At 42.0% G+C, this 25,119-nt stretch overlaps 1 protein-coding gene and 1 pseudogene across 9 annotated transcripts in view; one reads left to right on the forward strand and one right to left on the reverse strand.

Moving 5' to 3' along the window:
- The first annotated feature begins 200 nt into the window (after positions 1 to 200).
- LOC133378797 (tigger transposable element-derived protein 1-like) lies at positions 201 to 2,397 on the forward strand (annotated as a pseudogene).
- Positions 2,398 to 14,248: 11,851 nt separating this feature from the next.
- ITIH4 (inter-alpha-trypsin inhibitor heavy chain 4) overlaps positions 14,249 to 25,119 on the reverse strand; it is a 78,403-nt gene continuing 67,532 nt past the window's right edge. For all 9 annotated transcript variants that reach the window (XM_061618008.1, XM_061618007.1, XM_061618006.1 and 6 more), the window contains 2 exons: positions 16,139 to 16,238; positions 14,249 to 14,975 (listed from right to left, as the gene is read on the reverse strand). In XM_061618008.1, the coding sequence (XP_061473992.1) occupies positions 14,897 to 14,975; positions 16,139 to 16,238 (179 nt within the window). In that variant the 3' untranslated portion in view covers positions 14,249 to 14,896. The remainder of the gene's footprint in view (positions 14,976 to 16,138; positions 16,239 to 25,119) is intronic.

Here is a 25,119-nt window from a genome sequence, read left to right on the forward strand (position 1 = left end):
ACCTCTGTTTGGTTAATCACAATTACGTATATATATATATATATATATATATAATTTATAATATTTATAATTTATAATATATAAATATAATATATATGATATTACATATATATAGTAATATACTGTATATATATATACTGTAATATATATAATATATACTGTATAAAAATATATACAGTAATATTTTTGTGTTAATCACAATGGGATCTCAGTGTAGTACTAGTGATAAAAAAAGGAGTCATAAGCCTCTTACTTTAGCTGCCAAGTTAGAAATGATTAAACTAAGTGAGCAAGGCATGTCTATGCCTGAGATAGGCCGTCAGCTAGGTTTGGCTCACCAAACAGTTAGTACAGTTGTGAACACTAAGGAGAAAGTGTTGAAGGAAATTAAAAGTGCTACACCAGTGAACACTACAGTTGTAAGAAAACGTGATAGCCTTATTGCTGACATGGAAAATTTTTTATTGGCGTGGATTGAAGATCAAACCAGTCATAACATGCCTTTAAGCCGAGCCATCATCCAGGGCAAGGCCCTAAGTCTCTTCAGTACTATGAAGGCTGAGAGAGGCAAGGAAGCTGCTTAGGATAAATTCAAAGCTAGCAGAGGCTGGTTTAATAGGTTTAAGGAAAGAAGCCATCTCCACAACATCAAAGTGCAGGGTGAAGCAGCTAGTGCTGATGCATGAGCAGGGCCGGCTCCAGGCATGTGGAGGCCCTTGGGCATCAGCTTGCCCTGGCCCCCCGGTGTGTGTGTACGTGCATGTGCATATGGGTGCACACCAAGCCCCCCCGCACCTCCCACACCCTCCCTACCTGTCTAGACTTTACCATTGCCCTTAATGAAGATGGCAGCCACGGTTTCCCTAAGGGGAATGAAGCCTCCAACACCATCTTTGTTGATGGCACACGTGCATGCTACACGTGCACATCTCTGCCATCAACTAAGATGGAGGCAGCGGCTTCAGTACCTTAGGGAAGCTGCGGCCGCCATCTTCATTAAGGGCAATGCTAAAAAGCCGGCTGACAGGTAAGTGGGGGGCATGGGGGGCGCGGATCACGGAAGGGGAGTGGAGGGCCCCTCAGGGGCTCCTGTAGCTCCAGGGCCCTCGGGCCAGTGCCCAACCTGGCCAACCTGGCCCTGAACGTGAGCTTGCAAAGATCATCAAAGATGATGGATATACTAAGCAGCAGATTTTCAATGTGGACGAAACGGGCCTATATTGGAAGAAGATGCCATCTAGGACTCTTATTGCTAAAGAGGAGAAGTCAATGCCTGGCTTCAAAGCTGCAAAAGACAGGCTAACTCTCTTGTTGGGGCTAACGCAGCTGGTAGATTGTAAGTTAAAACCTATGATGCTTTATCATTCTGAAAATCCTAGGGCCCTAAAGAACTATGCAAAAGCTAGCTTCCCTGTTCATTATAAATCCAATTCAAAAGCTTGGATGACTGGTGATCTTTTCTTAAATTGGTTCATGGACTATTTTAAGCCTACAGTCGAGGCTTATTGCAAGGAAAAGAAAATTCCTTTTAAGATTTACTTCTTACAGACAATGCCCCTGGCCATCCTAGAGCTCTAGGAGATATGTACAAGGAGATAGATGTTATTTTTCTACCTGCAAATACAACTTAATTGCTGCAGCCTATGGACCAAGGTGTAATTGCAGCGTTTAAATCCTATTACCTAAGAAGAACTTTTGCTAAGGCTATTAATGCCTTAGACAGCGGTACAGTAGCTGGGCAAAGTGAAAATAAATTAAAAGTATTTTGAAAAGGCTTCACGATTTTGGATGGTATAAAAACGATTAGAGATGCATGGCAGGAAGTTAAAGAAACGACATTGAAAGGTGTTTGGAAGAAGCTAATTCCCGCACTTGTGGATGATTGTGAAGGCTTTGAGAATCCAGTGGAGGAAGTCACTACAAATGTTGTGGAAATGGCAAGGGAATTAGAATTGGAAGTCGAGCCTGAGGATGTGGCAGAATTGCTTGTCTGTCATGACGAGACCCTAACACATGAAGATCTTCTTCTGAGTGAAGACCAAAGAAGGATGTTTCGCAAAGAGGAGTCCCATCGTGATGACAGTCCTGCTGTGCCTACAGAAATGACAACCAAGGAATTGGAAGAAGCTATCAACTGTATAGAAATGGGGATGGCAGCTTGTGAGAGATTGATCCAAATTTTGAAATAAGTTCTAAAGTGAATGCAAGCCTTCTAAATGATATTGCATGCTATAAAGAAATTCTAAGGGAAAGGAGATCAGGCAAAGTTCATTGCTTTCCTACTTTAAGAAAGTACCATCTCAACCTTTGACAGCAACAGTTACAGCTAGCCTTGAACAACCTTCAGCATCAACGTCAACATCAACAGCAAGAGCTTCATCCAAGTCTCCACCATAAAAACAAATAAGATTCATTGATGAGTCAGATGATGAAGACTTGGATGACTTGGAGTCAGATGATGAAAATGTGCCAGCCCCAGGGGCAACAGTGAAGGCTTGCCACACAACAGAGAGCCAGCCCGCCTCACAGCCCTAAAGGATGAAAGGGCAGATGATGCCAAACACTTCTCTGCCCAGAGGCTGATCACCTTTGCGTGTGCAGGAATAACACCTGCATCAGCCCCAACCTGCTACTCAGCGCTGTGCCACGAGAACCAGCAAAGACAGAAGCACTGCAGCCAACACTCTAAGATTTTAAGGTAAGCAATATGTGTGCACCGAGTGAGCAAGCGAGCGAGGGGGGGCGGTGGGAGGGCAAGTGGGAGGACGAGCCAGGGAGCCAGCGGTAGTGAGTGAGCAGGCAGGGGGGAGGTTGAGCGGGCCAGGGGGGATGATTGAGCAAGCAGGCAGGGGGGAGGGTGAGCGGGCGAGGTGGAGGACGAGCCAGGGGTAGCGAGCGAGCAAGCAGGCAGGGGGAAGGGTGAGTGGGCAAGGGGGGATGTTCGAGGGAGCTGGCAGGGGGGACGGCAAGCAGGTGAGGGGGAGTATGAGCCAGGGAGCCGGCAGTAGCAGGCAAGAGCGCAGGCAGGGGGGAGACCGAGTGGACAAGGGGGGATGATTGAGAGAGCTGGCGGAGGGTGAGCGAGTGAACCAGTGGGCAAGGGGGAGGGCGAGCGGGCAAGGGGGGACGAGTGAGGAAGCCGGCGGAGGGCGAGCAAGCAGGAGAGGGCAGGCGGGCAGCTCCCTGCTTGCGATCCGCGGCAGGGAACATTACTCCCCCACTATAACGAGGGCGAGTGAACAAGCAAGCGAGGGGAGAGGGCGATGCACGGAAAAGTGGAACATCGATCAGCTGTTGCACAGGGAGCTTCAGGGGCCAAGCGCTGTCAGCTGGAGCTCCACGCGCTACAGCTGATTGATGTTCCATTTTTCAGCGGTTTTCACTTTTCGGCAGGGGTCTGGTCCCTAACCTGCTGTATTAATGGGGCCCTACTGTAGTGATGTGGGACTGGTGAATTTGATAGGGTCTTGCTTGCTGGGAACTTGCTGTGTCTGTGGAAGTTTTGTGGCTTATTGCATGAATCCCATCTAGTTGTATGCAGCTGGTGAGTTTGGTGGGTCTGGGTCACTGGGAAGTTCCTGTTCCTAGCCATTTTTGGTAAAACATATTATAGATCAGAATGGGTATCAGAATGTGGTTTCCGTGAAACTTTTGTGGCTTATTGCATGAATCCCAGCTAGTCATGTGCAGCTGGTGAATTTGGTATTGTGGCTCACTTGGAAGTTGCCGTTCCTAGCCATATCAGAATGGGTATCAGAAAGTGGTTTCTGTGGAAGTTTTGTGGCTTATTGCATGAATCCCATCTAGTCATGAGTGAGTGGAGAATTTCGTAGGCCTGGCTCACTAGGAAGTTGCCATTCTGGGCTGTTTTCTGTAAAACATTTTATACCCTGAAACAGGAATCAGAATGTGGTTTGCATGGACATTTTGTAGCTTATTGCATGTACCCCATCTGGGCTCCTGCTGAGAGGAAGGATGGAATATAACTCTAATATATAAATAATAAATAGCCATGGTGGGCTTGCTGGGTAGTTGCCGTTCCAAGCCATTTTCTGTAAAAACTTCTTATAGCCTGGAACGGGTATCAGAACGTGGTTTGCATGGAAGTTTTTTTTTTGCTTTTTTGCTTTTTACATCAATCCCATGTAGTATGTGGGAATGGCAAGTTTGGTAGGCCTGGCCTGCTTGGGAGTTGCTGTTCCAGGCCATTCCATTCCGTATGGAATGTGAAGGCGATGGGACAGGAGGACCATGGGCTATGCTGGGATTCAGCAGTGGGCGTGGAGGCTTGTTGATCTATGTGTGCTGATGAAAAAGAGGTGTAAGGAAAACTTTTACTAGAAGAGGTCATCAATTCAATATCAGGCAGAAAATATCTGGGGCTGTTCCTGACCAGGTTTAAAAAAAAAAAAAAAGTTGGGAGGGAGGATTTGGAAATCTTGGGAAACACTGGTCAGGGGAAACCCATCCTATGCAACATTTTATTTCAGAATGAGTAGCTCAAATAAATAAATAAATAGTGTTTTCATATTGGTACAGGCGCTGCTGCACACCTCTTAAACTCAAGATTCAAACATAGTAATTTCAGAAATAAGCAACTGCAGTACTCCAATCCAGTTTATACTCCTGATCTGAACTCAACTGCTACTTGCCCCCAAACTCAGATTGTGCGTCTAGCATGTTCACCAATCCCACCAAGCAAAAGGTAGCAGCAAAGAGAGGAATTTCAGCACTTTTTGAAGACCTTGCTTTTTCACTAATTGCTTTTAATAAGCGATTTAACCCCCTTGTGTGTTCATTAATTCACTGGCATTCATATGACAATCCCTGCCATTTTTTACTTTCTCTAGAGAAATCCACACTTCCTGTACCGTGCTATAAACCCATTATTATTTCTGTCTCGATTATTAACCACTCTAATCTCTATAGTGAGGATGTCTTTCCACAATTTTTTTTATTATGGGCAGATGACTGGATTAGATCTCACTCTCTGTCCATGCCTCCCCCTCCTTGCTTATAGTTCTTTTCTGCTTCCTGTACTGAACAAATCACCGGGCCCGGATGGCATCCACCCGAGAGTTCTCAAAGAACTCAAATGTGAAATTGCTGATCTGCTGATCTGAATTTCACATATACGCTCATGGGGTCTGAACTGGCGGTGACCGACCAGGAGAGAGACCTCGGGGTTGTAGTGCACAGCACGATGAAAATGTACTAACCTTTGAGGGGCACAGTTTTAAACAGATTAGTTTTTTTAACCCTTGGAAAAAATGCAACTGACAATTTATATTTTTTATTTTAAGATAAATTCCCCAACAGTGCTATGGAATATAATTAATTATACAGTCTTATGAAACATTTCTATATTCTGTTTTTTACTGATCCATCAATGGTTGACATATTCAACCTCAAAAGATGTGGTTTTTTGTTTTTGCTGTAAATTGTTCAGCAAAAAAAATGGTGCATCAACCCTACAAGAAACAGGTTCAAAAGACTAGAAGAACATTGGAGCAATTGCCATTTAGAAAACTATCAGACCTGGACAGAACTTGAATTGCACTTATCTAAAGGAAAAACATTTGATGATATTAACCAGCAGAAAATAAGGCAAGAAGAACAATATTGGCAACAAATCTTGGAACGCTTGATTGCTTTGGTCAACGTTCTTGGCATGCAAAACTTGGCATTCCGTGGTATAACTGAAAAGTTGTACAGTGCTAGCAATGGAAATTGTTTGAAGTTTGTAAAATATCTAGCCCTTTTTGATCCTATCATGAATGAACATACATGTAAATGGCCAATTGCCAAGAAAATCCAACACGGTCACATTTGACTTCAAAAGAGGAAACTTCACAAAAATGAGGGGATTGGTAAAAAGAAAGCTGAAAAACAAAGTCCAGAGGGTCACATCACTCGAAAATGCTTGGAAGTTGTTTAAAAACACTATATTAGAAGCTCAACTGGAGTGCATACTGCAGATCAGAAAAGGTACTGCCAGGGCCAAGAAGATGCCAGCATGGTTAACGAGCAAAGTCAAGGAAGCTCTTAGAGGCAAAAAGTCTTCCTTCAGAAAATGGAAGTCTTGTCCGAATGAAGAAAATAAAAAAGAACACAAACTCTGGCAAAAGAAATGCAAGAAGACAATAAGAGATGCTAAAAAAGAATTTGAGGAGCACATTGCTAAGAACATAAAAACCAACAACAAAAAATTCTATAAATACATTCAAAGCAGGAGACCATCTAGGGAGGCGATTGGACCCTTGGATGATAAGGGAGTCAAAGGTGTACTAAAGAACGATAAGGAGATTGCAGAGAAGCTAAATGAATTCTTTGCATCTGTCTTCACAGTGGAAGATATAGGGCAGATCCCTGAACCTGAACTAACATTTGCAGGAAAGGATTCTGAGGAACTGAGACAAATAGTGGTAACGAGAGAGGAAGTTCTAGGCTTAATGGACAATATAAAAACTGACAAATCACCGGGCCCGGATGGCATCCACCCGAGAGTTCTCAAAGAACTCAAATGTGAAATTGCTGATCTGCTAACTAAAATATGTAACTTGTCCCTCGGGTCCTCCTCCGTGCCTGAGGACTGGAAAGTGGCAAATGTAACGCCAATCTTCAAAAAGGGATCCAGAGGGGATCCCAGAAATTACAGGCCAGTTAGCTTAACTTCTGTCCCTGGAAAACTGGTAGAAAGTATTATTAAAGCCAGATTAACTAAGCACATAGAAGAACAAGCCTTGCTGAAGCAGGGCCAGCATGGCTTCTGCAAGGGAAAGTCCTGTCTCAGTAACCTATTAGAATTCTTTGAGAGTGTCAACAAGCATATAGATAGAGGTGATCCAGTGGACATAGTGTACTTAGACTTTCAAAAAGCTTTTGACAAAAAAGTGTGCGGCAGCTGTGAAAAAGGCAAATTCCATGCTAGCGATAATTAGGAAAGGTATTGAAAATAAAACAGCCGATATCATAATGCCGTTGTATAAATCTATGGTGCGGCCACATTTGTAATACTGTGTACAGTTCTGGTCGCCTCATCTCAAAAAGGATATTATAGAGTTGGAAAAGGTTCAGAAGAGGGCAACCAGAATGATCAAGGGGATGGAGCGACTCCCTTACAAGGAAAGGTTGCAGCATTTGGGGCTTTTTAGTTTAGAGAAAAGGCGGGTCAGAGGAGACATGATAGAAGTGTATAAAATTATGCATGGCATTGAGAAAGTGGATCGAGAAAAGTTCTTCTCCCTCTCTCATAATACTAGAACTCGTGGACATTCAAAGAAGCTGAATGTTGGAAGATTCAGGACAGACAAAAGGAAGTACTTCTTTACTCAGCGCATAGTTAAACTATGGAATTTGCTCCCACAAGATGCAGTAATGGCCACCAGCTTGGACGGCTTTAAAAGAAGATTAGACAAATTCATGGAGGACAGGGCTATCAATGGCTACTAGCCGTGATGGCTGTGCTGTGCCACCCTAGTCAGAGGCAGCATGCTTCTGAAACCCAGTTGCCGGAAGCCTCAGGAGGGGAGAGTGTTCTTGCACTTGGGTCCTGCTTGCGGGCTTCCCCCAGGCACCTGGTTGGCCACTGTGAGAACAGGATGCTGGACTAGATGGGCCACTGGCCTGATCCAGCAGGCTCTTCTTATGATCTTATGTTATTATGAACCACCAGGGTCCTTCCTCCTTCTGGCTTCTGCAGCTGTATCTCATTGCTTCTCTTTTAAAACTACTATTTTGCAATCAAATGTTTAATGAATATAATTTCCACTTAAAAGTTATTTTGCTATATTATGCAAACAATTCATTGAAAACACAGAATGCCCCACTGTATTAGTAGATTTTAAGTAGTATGTACTATGTTATATGTAATAGTCCAGACAAGGGTATTTTATTAAAAAATGTTTTCAATAAAGGTTGTTTATAATAATAATTTGCACCTTCTGCAGTTTTATTTATTTATTTATTTATTCGACTTATTAGTCGCTTATCTGGCTGAATTGTCAGCCACTCTAAGTGACATACAAACCAGAACATGTAAACATCAAAACATTAAGAGACTAACAATAAAAACTAAACAATAACATAAAAGCAACAAGTTCCAATAATAATAATAGTTGAAGGAATTTCTATTTAAACAGTTAATTAGTGTGTGTGTATACACACACACACACACACACACGTTTTTGCATTCTTCCGGAAAAGCACATGAACAGCAAACTACCTTTATGGACCAATCACCGTAAAGGGGTGGACTTAGGGGCGTGACAAAATGCAAAAGTGAATTAGACAAAAAAAAGGCCACATGTATGGATGCTTGAAAATCAGGCTTTAACAAATAAATCTGATCACAGACAGGACACGGTGGGTGGAAGGGCAGGATATAAATCAAATAATAAATAAATAAATATTAGTAATTAAATAATTACTAAATAATTAGTACTAAGTAGTAAATAAATAGCTAGTAATTCCAAAGTTGCCAGGAACAATCTTTCAACCACATGATCCTCATATTGCAGGTTGGAAGGGGCTATGGCTAGCAGAAAGTGGCTTCTGGCAGCCTTGCAGAATAGTTCTTGCTGAATTCTATAGGTTTGGGATTCAGACTGAGAGGGCGCTTTACAACAGCCATGTGGTATAGTGCTGTTACCTCCCTGTTTCAAGTTAGGGTTGCGGTGCGAGAGTAGCATACATTAACCCTGCAGTGTAATTCACTGTTTTATCCTTATGGGAAGGAGGGGGCTGTGCTGAGAGAGAACACCTTACAGCAGCCCTGCAACCACTCTGAATATGACAGGTCAGAGGTGTGGCCCTCATTATTATTAGAAGCCACATACACCATTGATTTATAGACTCTGCTTTTCAATAACCTTTCCCCCACACCCCTTGTTCACTAAGTTGGCGTCAACCGGTGGGGAAGAGAGATCTGTTGCCAAATCACAACTGAATGAAAAACTTAAGATTTGGCCCTTGATTTCTGTGGGCAGGTTTCCCTTTGATCTCTTTTTTTTTTCTTCAAGTGTTTTTTTTAAAAGTTTTATGGAAAATGAAAATTAAAGACTTCCGGGAAGGGAGACTTCGCTTGTGCCTGCTTTTGAGACGGGCTCCCGCCTCAAAAGAAGCTTATTCAGATATAAATCAGTCAGAACATTTTTTTTTTGACTGATGAAATTTCTCCCAGGCAGGGAGAAACGTAGAGATCAACCTCAAAAGCCTGTTTTTGTTGGGAGGACTGGATTTCATTAATTTATGAGAAAAGGTCCAGCCAGCAATGCCGGACGGACTTCCGAACAAGCTCTATCTGATTAATGCGATACGTTTATCTTTTCTTCAAAGAGAAAACGGACTAACAGGCAAGCACCCTTCTTTCTATTATTTTTTTTACTTGGTTTAAATTGTTGCAGCAAAAAGAGATTTGTCAAATGAATCAGCTTTAAAGAACTTCTGGGTGAGCTATAACTCTTCTCTGTTATTCACGAAATTAACAGCTTATCTCTGCTTCTATTGCAAAAAGCTGTCCTGGAAGTGCATTCTAAAGATATAAACAGAAGAGGGATTTCTATTCCGAGGAACATTATATTGTCTGGGACTATTCTCTTTTTGGTCTATTTTATTTTGACGAATCTGCTTCTTCACGACGCCACTAACTGTTTTGATGCTGGGAACTAAATTTGTTTTGTGTTCTTGAACATAGATAGATAAGGCAGGCTGCTCTGTTTATACTGTGATGTCATCAAGCCTGGAATATTAACCCAATTGTTGCTGAAATAAGAAGTGGTTCTTTATTTTTGTTTTGTTTTGTTTTCGTGGTTTTAAAAATGGCAATCAAGAAAGTGGCTGAGAATCTGGAAGTAATTATGTTTCAGAAAATAATGGATGAGATTGAGATAACGAAACAAACCCTGCGACAGGGCAGTAAGGAGCTGAAAATTGAACTGAGCAAAATGACGCAAGAGCTTAAAGAAATAGGGGATCCTGTGAGAGAGGAGAATGAGATCAGAGATGAGAAAAGAAAAAATAAAGGGAAGATACAAGCCCTGGAGATTGGAACAAATGTGGAATTGGAAAAAGATCTGGAGTTTATGGATATTAGAAATAAAATCTACTGTTTGGAATTTAACGTTATCTCTGAAGAAATTAATGAAGATATTAGAGATAAAGTTATCAATGGCTTGGATAATCTTCTGGACTGGAATGACGTGATGGAGCTTGATATAGAGAAAATCTATGGAATTAACTGCAGCCATGTGACAATGGAAAAACTCTCAAGAGATGAGCCAGTGCATTTTGTAAAAAAGAAGAACAGAGATATGACTTTACAACAATATTTCAGCAACTTATTCAGAATTGATGGCAAGAAAATATTTGGGATAGAGGAAATTCCCATCAGACTCTTATTATATGACTATGGCTATGACAGCAAGATTATTATGGAATACTGATAATGGAAGATTGGACACTGAAATTACTGGACTTAACAGGACTATTGAAGATGGAAGATGGAATTAATAGGGATAATGGAATAATGGCCTATTGAAATTATTGGACCTAACAGATTTTGATGAGATGGATTAATCAATATGTTTATTTGGACTATGGTTATGACAATAAGATTATTATTATTATTAACGAGATGGATTAATCGACATGTTTATTTGGAGAAAAATTGATAGATATATTTCTTAAAGAATTGAAACCTCTCTTTGACTTTTTGTGGAAAGAATAAAGTAATGTTTATGAAATTTGATGATTAATTAAGATAACTACTGGAGGAAAGTGATTTTATAATATAATTTAAGAGACAGGATTGTTATATATTGTAGACCTACAACTGATTTGATCTGCGACAAATGGGAAGTCAACATTTTATTTTTTTGTTTAATCATTTTTGTTTTGTTTTGTTTTTTGTCTTTGAATGTTTTATGATTTTGTTTTGTATGTTTTATGAAAATTTGAATAAAAATTATTGTAAAAAAAAAAAGGAAAATGAAAATTAAAGTATATGTGTGTGTGTGTGTTTATATGTCTCTGGGAAAGAGTTAGAGGGGTGGTGCTGGGGGAGGATAAAGCATACCAGATTGCCATCGGGAAAGGAAAAGAAAGCCAGGAGATGCTTGTACACATATAGTGCAAAAACAGGCATATCTACCGTAGAGAGAAAAGCTTTCCAGTTATTTATGAACCCTATGAGTAACACAAATATTTTTACAAATCAGGGCTTGGAAATATACTTGAATTCAGCAAGAACTATTCTGCAAGGCTTGCATACCCAGATCTGCACACTGCAATTATTTGTATGTTTATTTAGAAGTTAGTTGCACTGCGTTCAGTGGGGGACTTGCTTCTTAGTAAGTGTGTTTATGATTAAGGGACTTGCCTCAGTGATTATGCCCTTCAAGCTTTGCAAGATTTAAATACTATCAATGCAAATCCTTATCAGGCATTCTGAATAGGGCTTCCTGTGGGGAGGAGAGATCATGCACACTAGCTCCACAAACACCCACACAGTCCTCATTGCCATCACCCTCTGCATGTTCCAGGATAATGGTCTGCAATGGGGAAACCTCCTGTACTTACGGCTGAAAAATAATAACGTCCTATCAATGTGCAAATATTAACCTACGTGATTTCCCAATTTTCCCCAGATCCTGCATGTTTTGAAAGCCTGGATAGTCAAAGTTCCAAAACACACAGAAACCTTTGTGAATGCTTCCAGATGACCTGTTTATTGAGTTCATTCTGATTTTTTTTGCAGGGAGTTAGATGGTATTACATTAAAGCAAGTGTTATCCCACACTTTCTAGGATAATATGTGTTAGGATGTAGAGAAGGAGGTGAAGGGGTGCAGGGGAGGAACATTAGCAGGGACATTGAAGTTTCTTTCAGACTTGGGTCTGCATATTTCACATGTCCTTGAGATAAGCACTCTGTAGCTAGAAACAAAAGATAGATATGGTATGGGGCATCAGTTGCAACCGGGGGCCCCTTGAGTGGCGACAACCTTAATATTGCCAGTCTTGCATTTCAAAGACTTACATGTCAAGGTTTATAGGGCAATAGGGAAACTTTAACATTTCTTTCATGATACACTTTGCAACTATATGCGAGGTATTTGGTTTGGGTATGTTACAGGAAACAGGGAGGGAGGAACGTTTCCAGCTTAAACCGGCTTTTATTCATTGAGCCTCTGGAATGTGAAAGGTCAGGTCACCAGGAAATAAACCGATATTAAAATCATATCAAGTCCAAATACATTTCCATCCTAACATATGGTTGAAAGATATACCAGTTTCCAGCCCCACTCTTCCTGATATCCTGTCTTTCAAAAGACTCACAAAAAATAAAACCATCATTTTGAAAATTGCAGATCTACAGATAATTTATTTGTAAGAGTTGATAAATAAGTAGGATGAGGAAATTTGGGAAATCATGTAGGCTAATATTTGCATATTGATAGGACATGATTATATTTCAGGCTCATTGAGCAAGTGAATGAATCCTACTTGATATGACCTCATCAGACCCTAAGTAGACACAATCCTCAGAGGAGTGTGAGCGGATTGACAGCGGTCACTGTGTGCCAATGACTGGGGGTACTGGGGAGGTGGCAAGAGAGTGGGGTACCTGAGGGTTCCAGGGGTTATGTGCTGGGATTTCCACAAGGGTGGAAGCCCAAGTATTATGTTGTTGTGAGTTTGGGAATTGAAATTGATAATTTCTCTGAGTCCCCTTGGAGCCTCCAATTTGGAATCCTGTGCCTTGGCTTGAGAAACTCACTCTGCTGGTCAGATGAATTTCTTTTGTTAAGCTAATAGAGTGGCTAGGTTTGTTAATGGGTCTATCAGGTGCCCAGCAACTGGTGAATGGGCCAGGAAGACCCTCTTGTCATTGAAACTCTTCAGGAGAGCCTCCTCCCTTTCCTGGGGCCGAGGAGAGGATTGTGTTTAGAGTTGTGTCAGAGAAAGGCTGGAACTGGAGGCAGGCAGAGAGACTGGCTCTCTGCACCATGGCTTTAGGATGCCTCCTGTAACCCTGATGGAAAAGCTGGATATTGGACTGCTGATGCCTTGAACCCCTCCATCCTAAGCTCAGTCTGGAATGTGTGTAAATAAATAAACCATATTTCATAAAGACACCACAGTCTCCGCTGACCTTCTTCCCAAGGAAACCAAACCCAGGACAAGTGCAGGGACCCCTGGAAATCCCACCACTCAGAGATTGGGGTGGCGCACAACAATATATTTTCACCAGTGAAATTTGCCCTCACACTGTATAGACTTTTGGCAATGCCTTGTAGCCAATCATATTTGGGTATGTGGATCAGAGGATTTTGCCCAAATCAGTTATATAGGGCATTGGTCTTCAACCGGCAGATCAGGACCCAGTACTGGGTTGTAGCCTAATCTAAGATGGGTCACAAGAGCAGCGCTAATATCATATAAATACATGGTATAAAATTACATTATAGGTTCCCACATGCATGTTTGGGTTTAAAGGTGAGTTCCAAGTCTGAAAACATTGAAGTCTACCAATATAGGGAGTGCATTTCATGTGGGTAAACTTTTTCTTGAATGCTGTCCCCATTCACGTGAATGGATTGATATGTAAAAAAAATTAATATCTCACAATAGAACTGGAAGATAGTATTTCCTTGGACTGCCTATGTAGCTCCTTTCTTATTTATGCTGGTGGTAAGGGAGCTGCTGCAACATGGCTCTGTCCTGCATCACCAAGAAAACATGAAAAGGCCTGGGCCATGTGAAAGAGTCCATAATGCGATTCCTCCCAATGGTAATGGTAGAAACTGAGGCAGTGCTGACATAAGATGAGGAGCTGCAGCATAGTCTCCTTCCACGCGGACTGGAGTTTCTCTTTGTTGTTTGCTTTTGTCATTTTGTTTTACTGGAATGACCAGAAAAGAGTGATTCATAGACACGACACAACACGTAACTCTCAGGTAGTGGCAGTCATTGAGTATTCCTCCAAAAGCTATTATTTTGCCAAACAGGCTTGAATTGTTTTAATCCCATGCAAGCATAGTTGAAAGGTGTACAACTACAGAGGAAACCATTACAAATGTATTTATACAGTAATTTCTTCACTGGGAAAATATCAACATTTTATTCTATTTATTTATTTACTAAATTTATACAGCTGCCCCATAAACATTAAATTATTTTTATATATGATATGAAACCTCAGCTACTGTCAGAGAGGAAAAAATCTGTGAAACATCAAACTCAGGAGGAAAGGCTTAATAGGATATTTATTTCTGCAGGACTGGATGACTTGCCATCATTTCCCCCTAGTTGGAAACCTATGATTCTTGAAATGTGGGGCTGGGTGGGGGAGGGGAATACAGTTAACCATATACACATGGCAGATGTTTCCATGATGATGGTTTTGTTCCACAATCCATCTAGAACTTCTCTACCACCACCACTGCATTTAATACATGACATAATAGCACATATGGGGAATGGGACTTTCTACTGAACAGCTCCGTAGGATATAGTTTTTTGGGAAATAAAAGTGAAAACAAGAGGCCAAACAATCAGAATTTCAGAATCTTTTTCGTAATTGTACTATATATTGCAGACACACACAGAGAGAACACCTTTGTCAACCAGGTGCCCTCCAGATGAATCGTTTTCGGAACAATATATCTCAATTTTTGTTCCTTGTCTGTGTTGCCAAAACAAAACAGAAACAAAAAACTAGCCTCAAATTCATCTGATTCAAAATGTCACAACTCCAAATTTAAAGTTCTGCATTAAACATTTTAAATTTTAATATGTATCAATGAAATGCCAAAGTGAAAATGAAATGCGATAGTTACACTTAATATAAAATGTGGACAGCTGTGTGAAACAATAATATTTTCACTGCTTGTTCTTCAAGAGGTTATATTCAGTGACCAGCAAGTAATAATGCCATTGACTGCTGATTCAATCCTGTAATCTTTCCGACGTTGCCTGAAAATAAATAAATAAATAAATAAATGGAACAATAAGTAGTGGTCTGTGACACACCCACAGTACCCTGTTGAAAACCACATGGGCTTTTCAAGTATTCTCCACACTGGGAAAACTTGATTGACTTTTCAAGCATTTAAAAGGAAGACTCAGAAAACCAAGGGGGTTTCATGCACACATTTTCCCTGACTTTTGTTAGCAAACCTCTTTCCTTTGCAAAGGGGGAGAGGGTAACTGGCAATGGGAAGCTCACAATCAGACACTGAAAATGGTGCCCTTTGAACATGATCATCAGCATCATTTCCTTCAGGGATCATGAGGTTTAGCAGGAGTCTCTGCACAGGAAATTATACTTCAGAGCTTAATGTTAGACAGGCACCTATCTATGAGCCCCACAGCTTTTGAACACCTCCTTTCACAAAAGTAATTGTTTTTTGTTGGCAAAAGCTGGGGGAACTGGGAAAAGAGAGTTAGTAAGAAAGAGATGGGTGGTGAATCTGCTGTAGACTTGGAGGGCTGGGGATGAGTCAAAATGGGGTGTAGCTTTTTGGGGGGAGGGGAGGGAAAATAATTTGAAAATGAGCATAGAAAAGATGCATGTTATCCTTGGAGGGCTCTAAATATCAACAAATACTTTGCTGATATAAATATTTGAGGTAACACTGTTCTATTTGCAAAAACGTTTACCAGTTTACTATATTTTTATTGTCAAACTCTTTCAATATTCCTCTTCAGGTAAAATATCCCTCAAAATACATGGGTTTGTTGGTTATGTGGTAAAAGAGAAATTCAAAAGACTTGAGCATTTTTATCCAGAGAAAAGAAGATAAAGTAGGGGTATCCTAAGTTCTTAACAAGTTTCAAGTATATATACATTAGAGACCAGATAATTCCATACAGCAGGGGTGGGGAACCTCCAGCCTGTGGGCCTAATTAGGCCCACCAGGCGTCCCCATTTGATGGTCCAAGCCATGCCCACCTGTCCTACACCTGACATCACATATGACGCTAGGTGTGGGACAGGTAACTGGCTCAGGTGAAAGGATGTTTGCAGACATCTCCAATCAGCTGATCGGTGGTAACTGCAAAGCTGTTTTCAAAGCCTTGGACAAAATAACTATGCAAAGCAGAGTCTACAATAAGTGGTTTTTGGTGTCTTGTACCTTGTGACATCATGTGATTGTCCATTTGTAATCAATGTCTTCTTCCCTCTGGAGTGTTGGCCAAGGGGACTTTCAAGATGTGTATTAAAGTAAAACTGACCTGAGGAACACAAAGACAAATATTGGCATTTCATCAGCTATGAATGATCCTGGGGTTTTTTAATGCACCAATATACCAGAATGTGAAAACTGGGAAATAGGTATCTCTGTGTTATCTACTACACAGCCCAACCAAAAAAAATATATTTTTTTAGTTACCAAGGATGTTTGAATGACTTTAGGGTAGTTTGGGGGTGCTAAATCCAAAAATGACATTAGTTTTGCTGAATTAGCTCTAGTTTTTGAGATAATGGATACCCCTCAAATGACGATTGTACCCCAATACGACCTGTAGCTGCCGACATATGCAGCAGGGTTTGGTCTGTCTTTTTACTCTTGAACATTGTTTTGCAAGTTTATCCATTGCATATAATATCATATTGATACTTTTTTTTTTTTTGAAGAGGAATATGAGTTTGTCACGAAGAGGCTGCTTAAACAATCCTAATGCTACAGTTAATTCTAGCTAATTCTGCTACAGTAGGGCCGGCTTATACGGTGGGTTCCATTCCGGACCCCCGCCGTAAAGCGGAAAACGCCGTAAAGCGGAACCCCATTGACTTTAATGGGGTGCGTTGTGCAAAAATGACGCAAAAGTGGCAAAATCGGCTTCAAAATTGAAAACGAAAGCCGCCTCATTAGCAGAACGCCGGGAAGCGGAGCGCCGGGAAGCGGGGCCCTACTGTACATTTGTGGCGAATACACTCTGCAAAAACAAAGAAAAAACATCACTGACTTTGTAAAACAAGCATATCTTGCTTATTTTGGAGTGAAACTTGGGCTCCCCATAAGGTTTGCAAAACCTGTGTAGAGTGCCTACGACAGTGGAAAAATGGAGAAAGGAAACGTTTAAACTTTGGTGTGCCTATGGTGTGGAGAGAGCCGCAAAACCATCACGATGATTGTTATTTTTGTGTTGTGAATGTGAAAGGCTTCAATCGCTACAAGAAACATAAGTGGGAGTATCCTGATTTGGACTCAGCAAGGCGACCTGTGCCACACAGCGAAGACGTTCCCATACCAGTGTTTACCTCACTGCCTGACCTTCCATTGTCAGATGTCGAAGAAATGCTGGATGTGGAGTGTAGCAGCCCTGGAAGTGGATATGAAGAAGCTTTTCAACACCTGAGCAGTTCTCCCAAAAAGAACTCAATGATCTGATACGAGACCTCAGTCTGTCAAAGCAAGCATCTGAACTTTTAGCATCCAGGCTAATGGAAAAGAACTGTCTACAGCCGGAAGCTAACATAACAGCTTATCGGACAAGAGAGGAGGGACTTCTTCCGTACTTCAGCCAAGATGAAGAACTTGTATACTGCAATAACATTCCTGGACTTCTTCTCCAAATGGGACTACCGGAATATTGACCAGAAGATTGGCGGCTTTTTATAGACAGCTCCACCAGAAGATTGAAATGTGTTTTATTGCACAATGGTAACTGCTATGCATCTCTTCCAATTGCTCACTCAACAAAACTTAAAGAAGAATATGAAAATATCAAAATGGTCTTGCAGAAGCTCTGCTATCATGAGCACCAGTGGTCTATTTGTGTTGATCTAAAGATGGTGAACTTCTTGCTTGGGCAGCAAAGTGGATACACGAAGTACCCTTGTTTCATCTGCTTATGGGGAAAAAGTGACATGGCCTTCAAGGGAACACATGACTGTAGGTGTAGCGAACATCATGAACAAGCCATTGGTTGACAGAGAAAAAATCATTCTCCCACCACTCCATATCAAGCTTGGACTGATGAAGCAATTTGTTAAGGCCTTGGACGAAGATGGTGATTGCTGCAAATACATTTGTAGATCGTTCCTTGGACTGACTATGGAAAAACTAAAAGCAGTTGTCAAGAACTTCTTGGGTAACCACAAAGCAGACAATTATGAAGAATTGGTGCAAAACATGCTTGCTAACTTTAAACATTTGGGTACTAATATGAGCATAAAGGTACACTATCTCCATAGCCACTTAGACAGATTTCCGGATAATCTTGGTGATTTTAGTAAGGAACAAGGGGAGAGGTTCCATCAGGATATAAAGGTGATGGAGGAAATATATCAAGGCAGATGGGACAGACACATGATGGCAGACTACTGCTGGAGCCTCCAACGTGATTGTCCTGATGCCCCACATAAAAGAAAATCCTACACACAGCGTTTTTCTATGCATTAATTGTGATTAACTGAATCAGCTTACTTTGTTTTAATGTTATTGTACTGAATACAGTGCCATTAGGTATTTCATGTGTTTACTTTTGTATGATTTGAGACAGTTTCCATGTCATTTGTGGGTAGGCTATGCCTGTCCATTAAATATTTTGAATTTATGTTTTTCAATGGGAACATCCATTATCTCAAAAATTAGAGCCAATCTAGCAAAACCGATGCCATATTCGGAATCAGCGACACAAAGTTACCCTAAAATCGATCAAACATCATTGGCAATAAAATTAGTGTTGACCAGGGATCAGTGAAGAAGGATGTTCCATACTAGTTGACATTCTTCTTTAAGAGCACAACAATGTGAGTGATGAGTGTGGAGCAGCGTGGGCCTCAAGAGCATCTTCCTCAGTTTTCATGAAAGCATGTTGCCTGCAACCAGGTCCAGCTCAACTCTGTGCCCAAATGTACTCCTTTCTCTGAGACTGATTGGGGAAGCTTTGCTCCAAGAGATAAAATCCATGGGTCAGCAGGATAGGTTCTAAGTGGTTGTTGTTGTTATGTGCCTTCAAGTCGATTATGACTTATGGCGACCCTATGAATCAGTGACCTCCAATAGCATCTGTTATAAACCACCCTGTTCAGATCTTGTAAGTTCAGGTCTGTGGCTTCCTTTATGGAATCAATCCATCTCTTGTTTGGCCTTCCTCTTCTTCTACTCCCTTGTTTTTCCCAGCATTATTGTCTTTTCTAATAAATCATGTATTCTCATTATGAGTCCAAAGTATGATAACCTCAGTTTCATCATTTTAGCTTCTAGTGATAGTTCTAGTTTAATTTGTTCTAACACACAATTATTTGACTTTTTCACAGTCCATGGTATGCACAAAGCTCTCTTCCAACACCACATTTCAAATGGGTTGATTTTTCCCTTGTCTGCTTTTTTCACTGTCCAATTTTCGCATCCATACACAGAGATCGGGAAAAACGTGGTTTGAATGATCCTGACTTTAGTGTTCAGTGATACATCTTTGCATTTGAGGACCTTTTTTCTAAGTTACATAAATCTTCCATTGTTATTACTTTAAGACTTCTTGACATTCAGCTGTAGTCCTGCTTTTGTGCTTTCCTCTTTAACTTTCATCAGCATTTGTTTCAGATCATTACTGGTTTCTGCTAGTAATATGGTATTCTCTGCATATCTTAAATTATTTATATTTCTCCCTCCAGTTTTCACACCTCCTTCATCTTGGTCCAATCCTGCTTTCCATATGATATGTTCTCGGTACAGATTAAACAAATAGGGTGATAAAATACACCCCTGTCTCACACCCTTTCCAATGGGGAGCCAATCGGTTTCTCCATATTCTGTCCTTACAGTAGCCTCTTGTCCAGAGTATAGGCTGAGCATCAGGACAATCAGATGCTGTGGCACCCCCATTTCTTTTAAAGCATTCCATAGCTTTTCATGATTTACACAGTCAAAGGCTTTGCTGTAATCTACAAAGCACAGGGTGATTTCCTTCTGAAATTCCTTGCTCCATTCCATTATCCAACATATGTTTGCGATATGATCTCTGGTATCTCTTCCATTCCTAAATCCAGCTTGGACATTTGGCATTTCTCGCTCCACATATGGTAAGAGCCTTTGTTGTAGAATCTTGAGCATTACATTACTTGCATGGGATATTAAGGCAATAGTTCGATAATTACTGCATTCCCTGGGATCCCCTTCCTTTGAAATTGGGATGTATATGGAACGCTTCCAGTCTGTGGGCCATTGTTTAGTTTCCCACATTTAAAATTTTTGGACAGATTCAGTTTCATTAGCTTGTAGCAACTCTATTGGTATGCCATCTGTTCCTGATGGTTTGTTTCTTCCAAGTATTTAAAGAGCATTCTAAAATTTCTGGTTCTTCTTCATATGGTTCCTCCATAAATAAATCTGTCAGCCTGGCATCTCTTTTATTGACTTCTTCAGTGTATTGCTTCCATCTTCCTTTTATTTCATCTCGTCCACTCAGTGTGTTCCCCTGTTGTTTATTCAACATCCCTACTCTTGGTATAAATTTCCCTTTCATTTCTCTAAGATTTTGGAATAGGGCTCTTGGGAGGCAGCTGACCAAGAGAGGAGGAGGAGGAGCTCTGGTGAGGCTCGGCGGCGCTCTCTGCGAGGGAGAAGGGACTCGGGATTCCTGACCCTGAAAGACCTGAGAGACTTGGGAGGCAGCTGACCAAGAGAGGAGGAGGAGGAGCTCTGGTGAGGTAAGCAGCTCATCTGCATACTTTCTTTCCCATCAGGCTCGGCGGCGCTCTCTGCGAGGGAGAAGGGACTCGGGATTCCTGACCCTGAAAGACCTGAGAAACTTGGGAGGCAGCTGACCAAGAGGGGAGGAGGAGGAGCTCTGGTGAGGTAAGCAGCTCATCTGCATACTTTCTTTCCCATCAGGCTCGGCGGTGCGTGCCTTATGGCATGCAAATTTAAATAAAAAAACCCAAAAACAAAAAACAAAACTACAATCCGTTCAACTAATTCCTGGCACTGACAACAGAAACATCAAGACTGCCACTGACAACAGAAACAGGAAACAACAAACATAAAATGGAGGGGGATCAAGCAGTTGTTGTCACATGCAACGTGTGTGCTATGTTCATCTTCTTAACGGAAGCCAGACACGATTACACTTGCAGCAAGTGCAGATTGGTGGCGCTCCTAGAAGAAAAGGTTAGGGGGCTGCAGCAACGCATAGACACCCTGCGACTTATCAGAGAAGATAAGGACTTCCTCGATAGAACACAACACAAGAGGAATTAAGGGAGCGACACAAAGTGCAGGAAGAAAGTGACAAGGAAGAACAGGACTGCAACAGCAACAAATCCCCGTGGAGGACTGTCACTGTAAGGGCAAGGAAAAACAGGAGGGATTCAGAACTGCTGCAATGAACAAATCGCTTTCAGCGTCTCTCGGCAGGCAGCACCCCTGAAGAGCCTCAACAAACTCACCTGCATCAAGAGACACTGACTGCAATGGAAGACTCCACACCCCAGAAGAAAGAAGCTGATGCAACCACCGCTCGCGGCAAAAAGAGGAGGGTGCTGGTGGTTGGAGACTCATTGCTCAGGGGGGTAGAGGCACCGGTATGCCAGCCGGACAAAATGAATCGGGAAGTCTGTTGTCTCCCTGGGGCATGCATCCGGGACGTCGCTGACAACCTGCCGAGGCTCATTGGGAAACAAGATAGGTACCACTTTCTCCTCATCCATGTGGGCACAAACAACACGGCCAGAAACACCTTGGAACAGATCACCTTGGACTATGAGGCTCTGGGTAGGAAGGTCAAGGATTTCTGGGCGCAGGTGGTCTTTTCGTCAATTCTTCCCGTGAAGGATAGAGGACTACAAAGGGAAAGGAAGATACTGCAGGTCAATGACTGGTTACGCAGATGGTGTCGATGGGAGAGGTTTGGATTCTGGGACCATGGTCTAAGCTTCTTGGAGGGAGGACTGTTGGCAAGAGATGGGCTGCACCTCATGAGGACTGGGAAGAATCTCTTTGGCAGAAGTATGGCAAAACTCATCAAGAGGGCTTTAAACTAAAGCCTCTGGGGGATGGAGATGATAGCTTAACTACCGATCCAAAGACAGCGGGTTGTAAATGCAAGGATTTGAAGGGTACAGCAGACACTGGGAGAGAGAAAGGGATGCACGGCAAAGCTCACAGTATATTAACAGAGGAATCCAATCAGGACAAAAGAGACTTCTGGTGTCTATATACCAACGTGCGGAGCTTGGGAAACAAGCAAGGGGAGCTTGAAGGCTTAGTGCATCAAGGCAAATTTGACATCATAGGGATAACAGAAACTTGGTGGGATGACTCCCATGATTGGAATATAGCCATTCAAGGATATAAACTCTACAGAAAGAACAGAAGCAACAGAAAAGGAGGGGGAGTAGCGTTATACGTCAAAGACAAATACACCTCTATGGAAATCCAAGAGAGCGAACAAAGGGGTCCGATAGAGACCATTTGGGTAAAAATAAATGGAGAAACAAATAAAGCCAACATGGTACTAGGTGTCTACTACAGACCCCCTGGCCAAGAAGAGGTGGTAGGCAAGGCCTTTCTCAAACAAATATCTGAAATCTCAAGGAGGCAAGAAGTAGTAGTGATGGGGGACTTCAACTACCCGGATATCTGCTGGGAGACAAACTCTGTGAAGCACAAAGCCTCCAACAAATTCCTGATGGGCCTTGCTGATAATTTCCTCTTTCAAAAAGTAGAAGAAGGAACAAGGGGATCGGCAATCCTGGACCTGATCTTAACTAACACGGACGAATTGGTCACGGGAATTAAAGCGGTCAGTACCTTGGGGGAAAGTAAACACGTAATGCTGGAATTCAGGATTCTGGGGAAAGCCAAAGAAGAATATAGTCAAACATGGACCTTGGATTTCAGGAAAGCCGATTTTAGCAAGCTCAGGGAAATGATGGGTAGGATCCCGTGGCTAGATAGACTAAAGAAAAAAGGAGCCCAAGAAGCATGGGAGTTCATGAAGAAGGTATTACAAAAAGCGCAATCGCAAACAATTCCAAAGAGGAAGAAAGATGGAAGACATCGGAAAAAGCCAATGTGGCTACATGGAAGACTGGTGGAGGAGGTAAAAGTAAAAAACAGCATGTATAAAGAATGGAAGGAAGGACGCATCACCAAGGAAGAGTACCGACAAGTGGCTCGGGCTTGCAGGAATAGTGTAAGGAAAGCTAAAACCCAGAATGAGCTGAGGCTGGCGAGGGAAGCGAGGAACAACAAAAAGGGGTTTTTCAGATATGTTCGAAGCAAGAGAAAGACCAAAGAAACAGTGGGACTGCTGCTCAGTGAGGATGGCAAAATGTTGACAGATAACGTGGAAAAAGCAGAACTGCTCAACACCTATTTTGCCTCCGTTTTCTCCCAAAAAGGGAACAGTGTGCAACCTTGCATCGGTAGCAATCTCAGTAAGGGGTCGGGATTGCAGTTCAAGATTGATAAGGAGATAGTCAGGAAATACCTAGTTAACCTAAATGAGTTCAAATCTCCAGGGCCTGATGAACTACATCCCAGAGTATTGAAGGAACTTGCGGATGTACTCTCGGAACCTCTTGCCATCATCTTTGAGAAATCCTGGAGAACGGGAGAGGTGCCGGAGGATTGGAGACGGGCAAACGTCATCCCGCTCTTTAAAAAGGGTAAAAAAGAAGATCCAGGGAATTACTGGCCGGTCAGTCTGACTTCAATACCGGGAAAGATATTAGAACGGATAATAAAAGAGTCCATTGGCAACTATCTAGATGACAATGCTGTGATTAGAAGGAGCCAGCATGGGTTTGTCAAGAAAAAATCCTGTCAAACTAATCTCATCTCTTTTTTTGATCGGGTTACTAGCTTAGTAGATGGTGGAAATGCTGTAGATGTCATCTATCTAGATTTCAGCAAGGCGTTTGACAAAGTCCCCCACGACCTTTTGATTAGCAAACTAGTCAAATGCGGACTACATGGAAATACTGTCAGGTGGATTCACAACTGGTTGGAAAACCGTACTCAAAGAGTAGTCGTCGGTGGCTCTGCTTTGGACTGGAAGGAGGTCTCGAGTGGAGTGCCACAGGGTTCTGTCCTGGGGCCAATACTCTTCAACATTTTTATCAATGACTTAGATGATGAAGTGGAGGGAAGCCTTATGAAGTTTGCGGATGATACGAAACTGGGAGGGATAGCTAACACAATGGAAGACAGGAATAAAATCCAAAGGGACCTGGATAGACTAGAAAATTGGGCTGAAATTAATAAAATGACATTCAATAAAGACAAATGCAGGATTCTGCATTTAGGCCACAAAAGCAAAATGCATGGGTACAGGATGGGAAATACCCGGCTTAGCAGTAGTGCGTGTGAGAAGGACCTTGGAATTGTAGTGGATCACAAGTTGAACATGACCCAGCAGTGTGATGCTGCGGCAAAAGAGGCAAACACGGTTTTGGGCTGCATAAACAGAGCTATAGTTTCCAGGTCGAGGGAAGTAATAGTTCCACTATATTCTGCATTAGTCAGGCCTCATCTGGAATACTGCGTTCAGTTCTGGGCGCCTCATTTTAAGAAAGATATAGACAAGTTAGAGCGGGTTCAGAAGAGGGTGACAAGGATGATAGCCGGTATGGAGAACAAGTCTTATGAGGAAAGGAACTTGGCATGTTCAGTCTGGTGAAGAGAAGGCTGAGGGGTGACATGATTGCACTCTTTAAGTACCTGAAGGGTAGTCACATAGAGGAGGGTACAGATTTGTTCACTGTTGCCCCAGAGGGTAGGACTAGGTCTAATGGTTTTAAGTTGCAGGAGCGTAGATTCAGATTGGACATTAGAAGGAACTTCTTGACAGTAAGGGCAGTTCGGCAATGGAACCGACTGCCTAGGGAGGTGGTGGATCCTCTTCGCTGGATGTCTTCAAGCAGAGGCTGGACAGCTATCTGCGGGAGATGCTCTAGCTGTGGATTTCCTGCTGTGAGCAGGGGGTTGGACTCGATGGCCTACAAGGCCCCTTCCAACTCTATGATTCTATGATTCTACCCTTTTTGTTGTCCTCTTCTATTTCTATACAATAACTATTGTAATAGTCCTCTTTGTCCCTATGTACTAGTTGCTGTATAGTTGCGTTTAGGGTTCTAACCGTGTTTCTGCCTCCTTTTGCT

The sequence above is a fragment of the Rhineura floridana genome, chromosome 3, assembly GCF_030035675.1.
Source record: "Rhineura floridana isolate rRhiFlo1 chromosome 3, rRhiFlo1.hap2, whole genome shotgun sequence".
Lineage (NCBI taxonomy): Eukaryota > Metazoa > Chordata > Lepidosauria > Squamata > Rhineuridae > Rhineura > Rhineura floridana.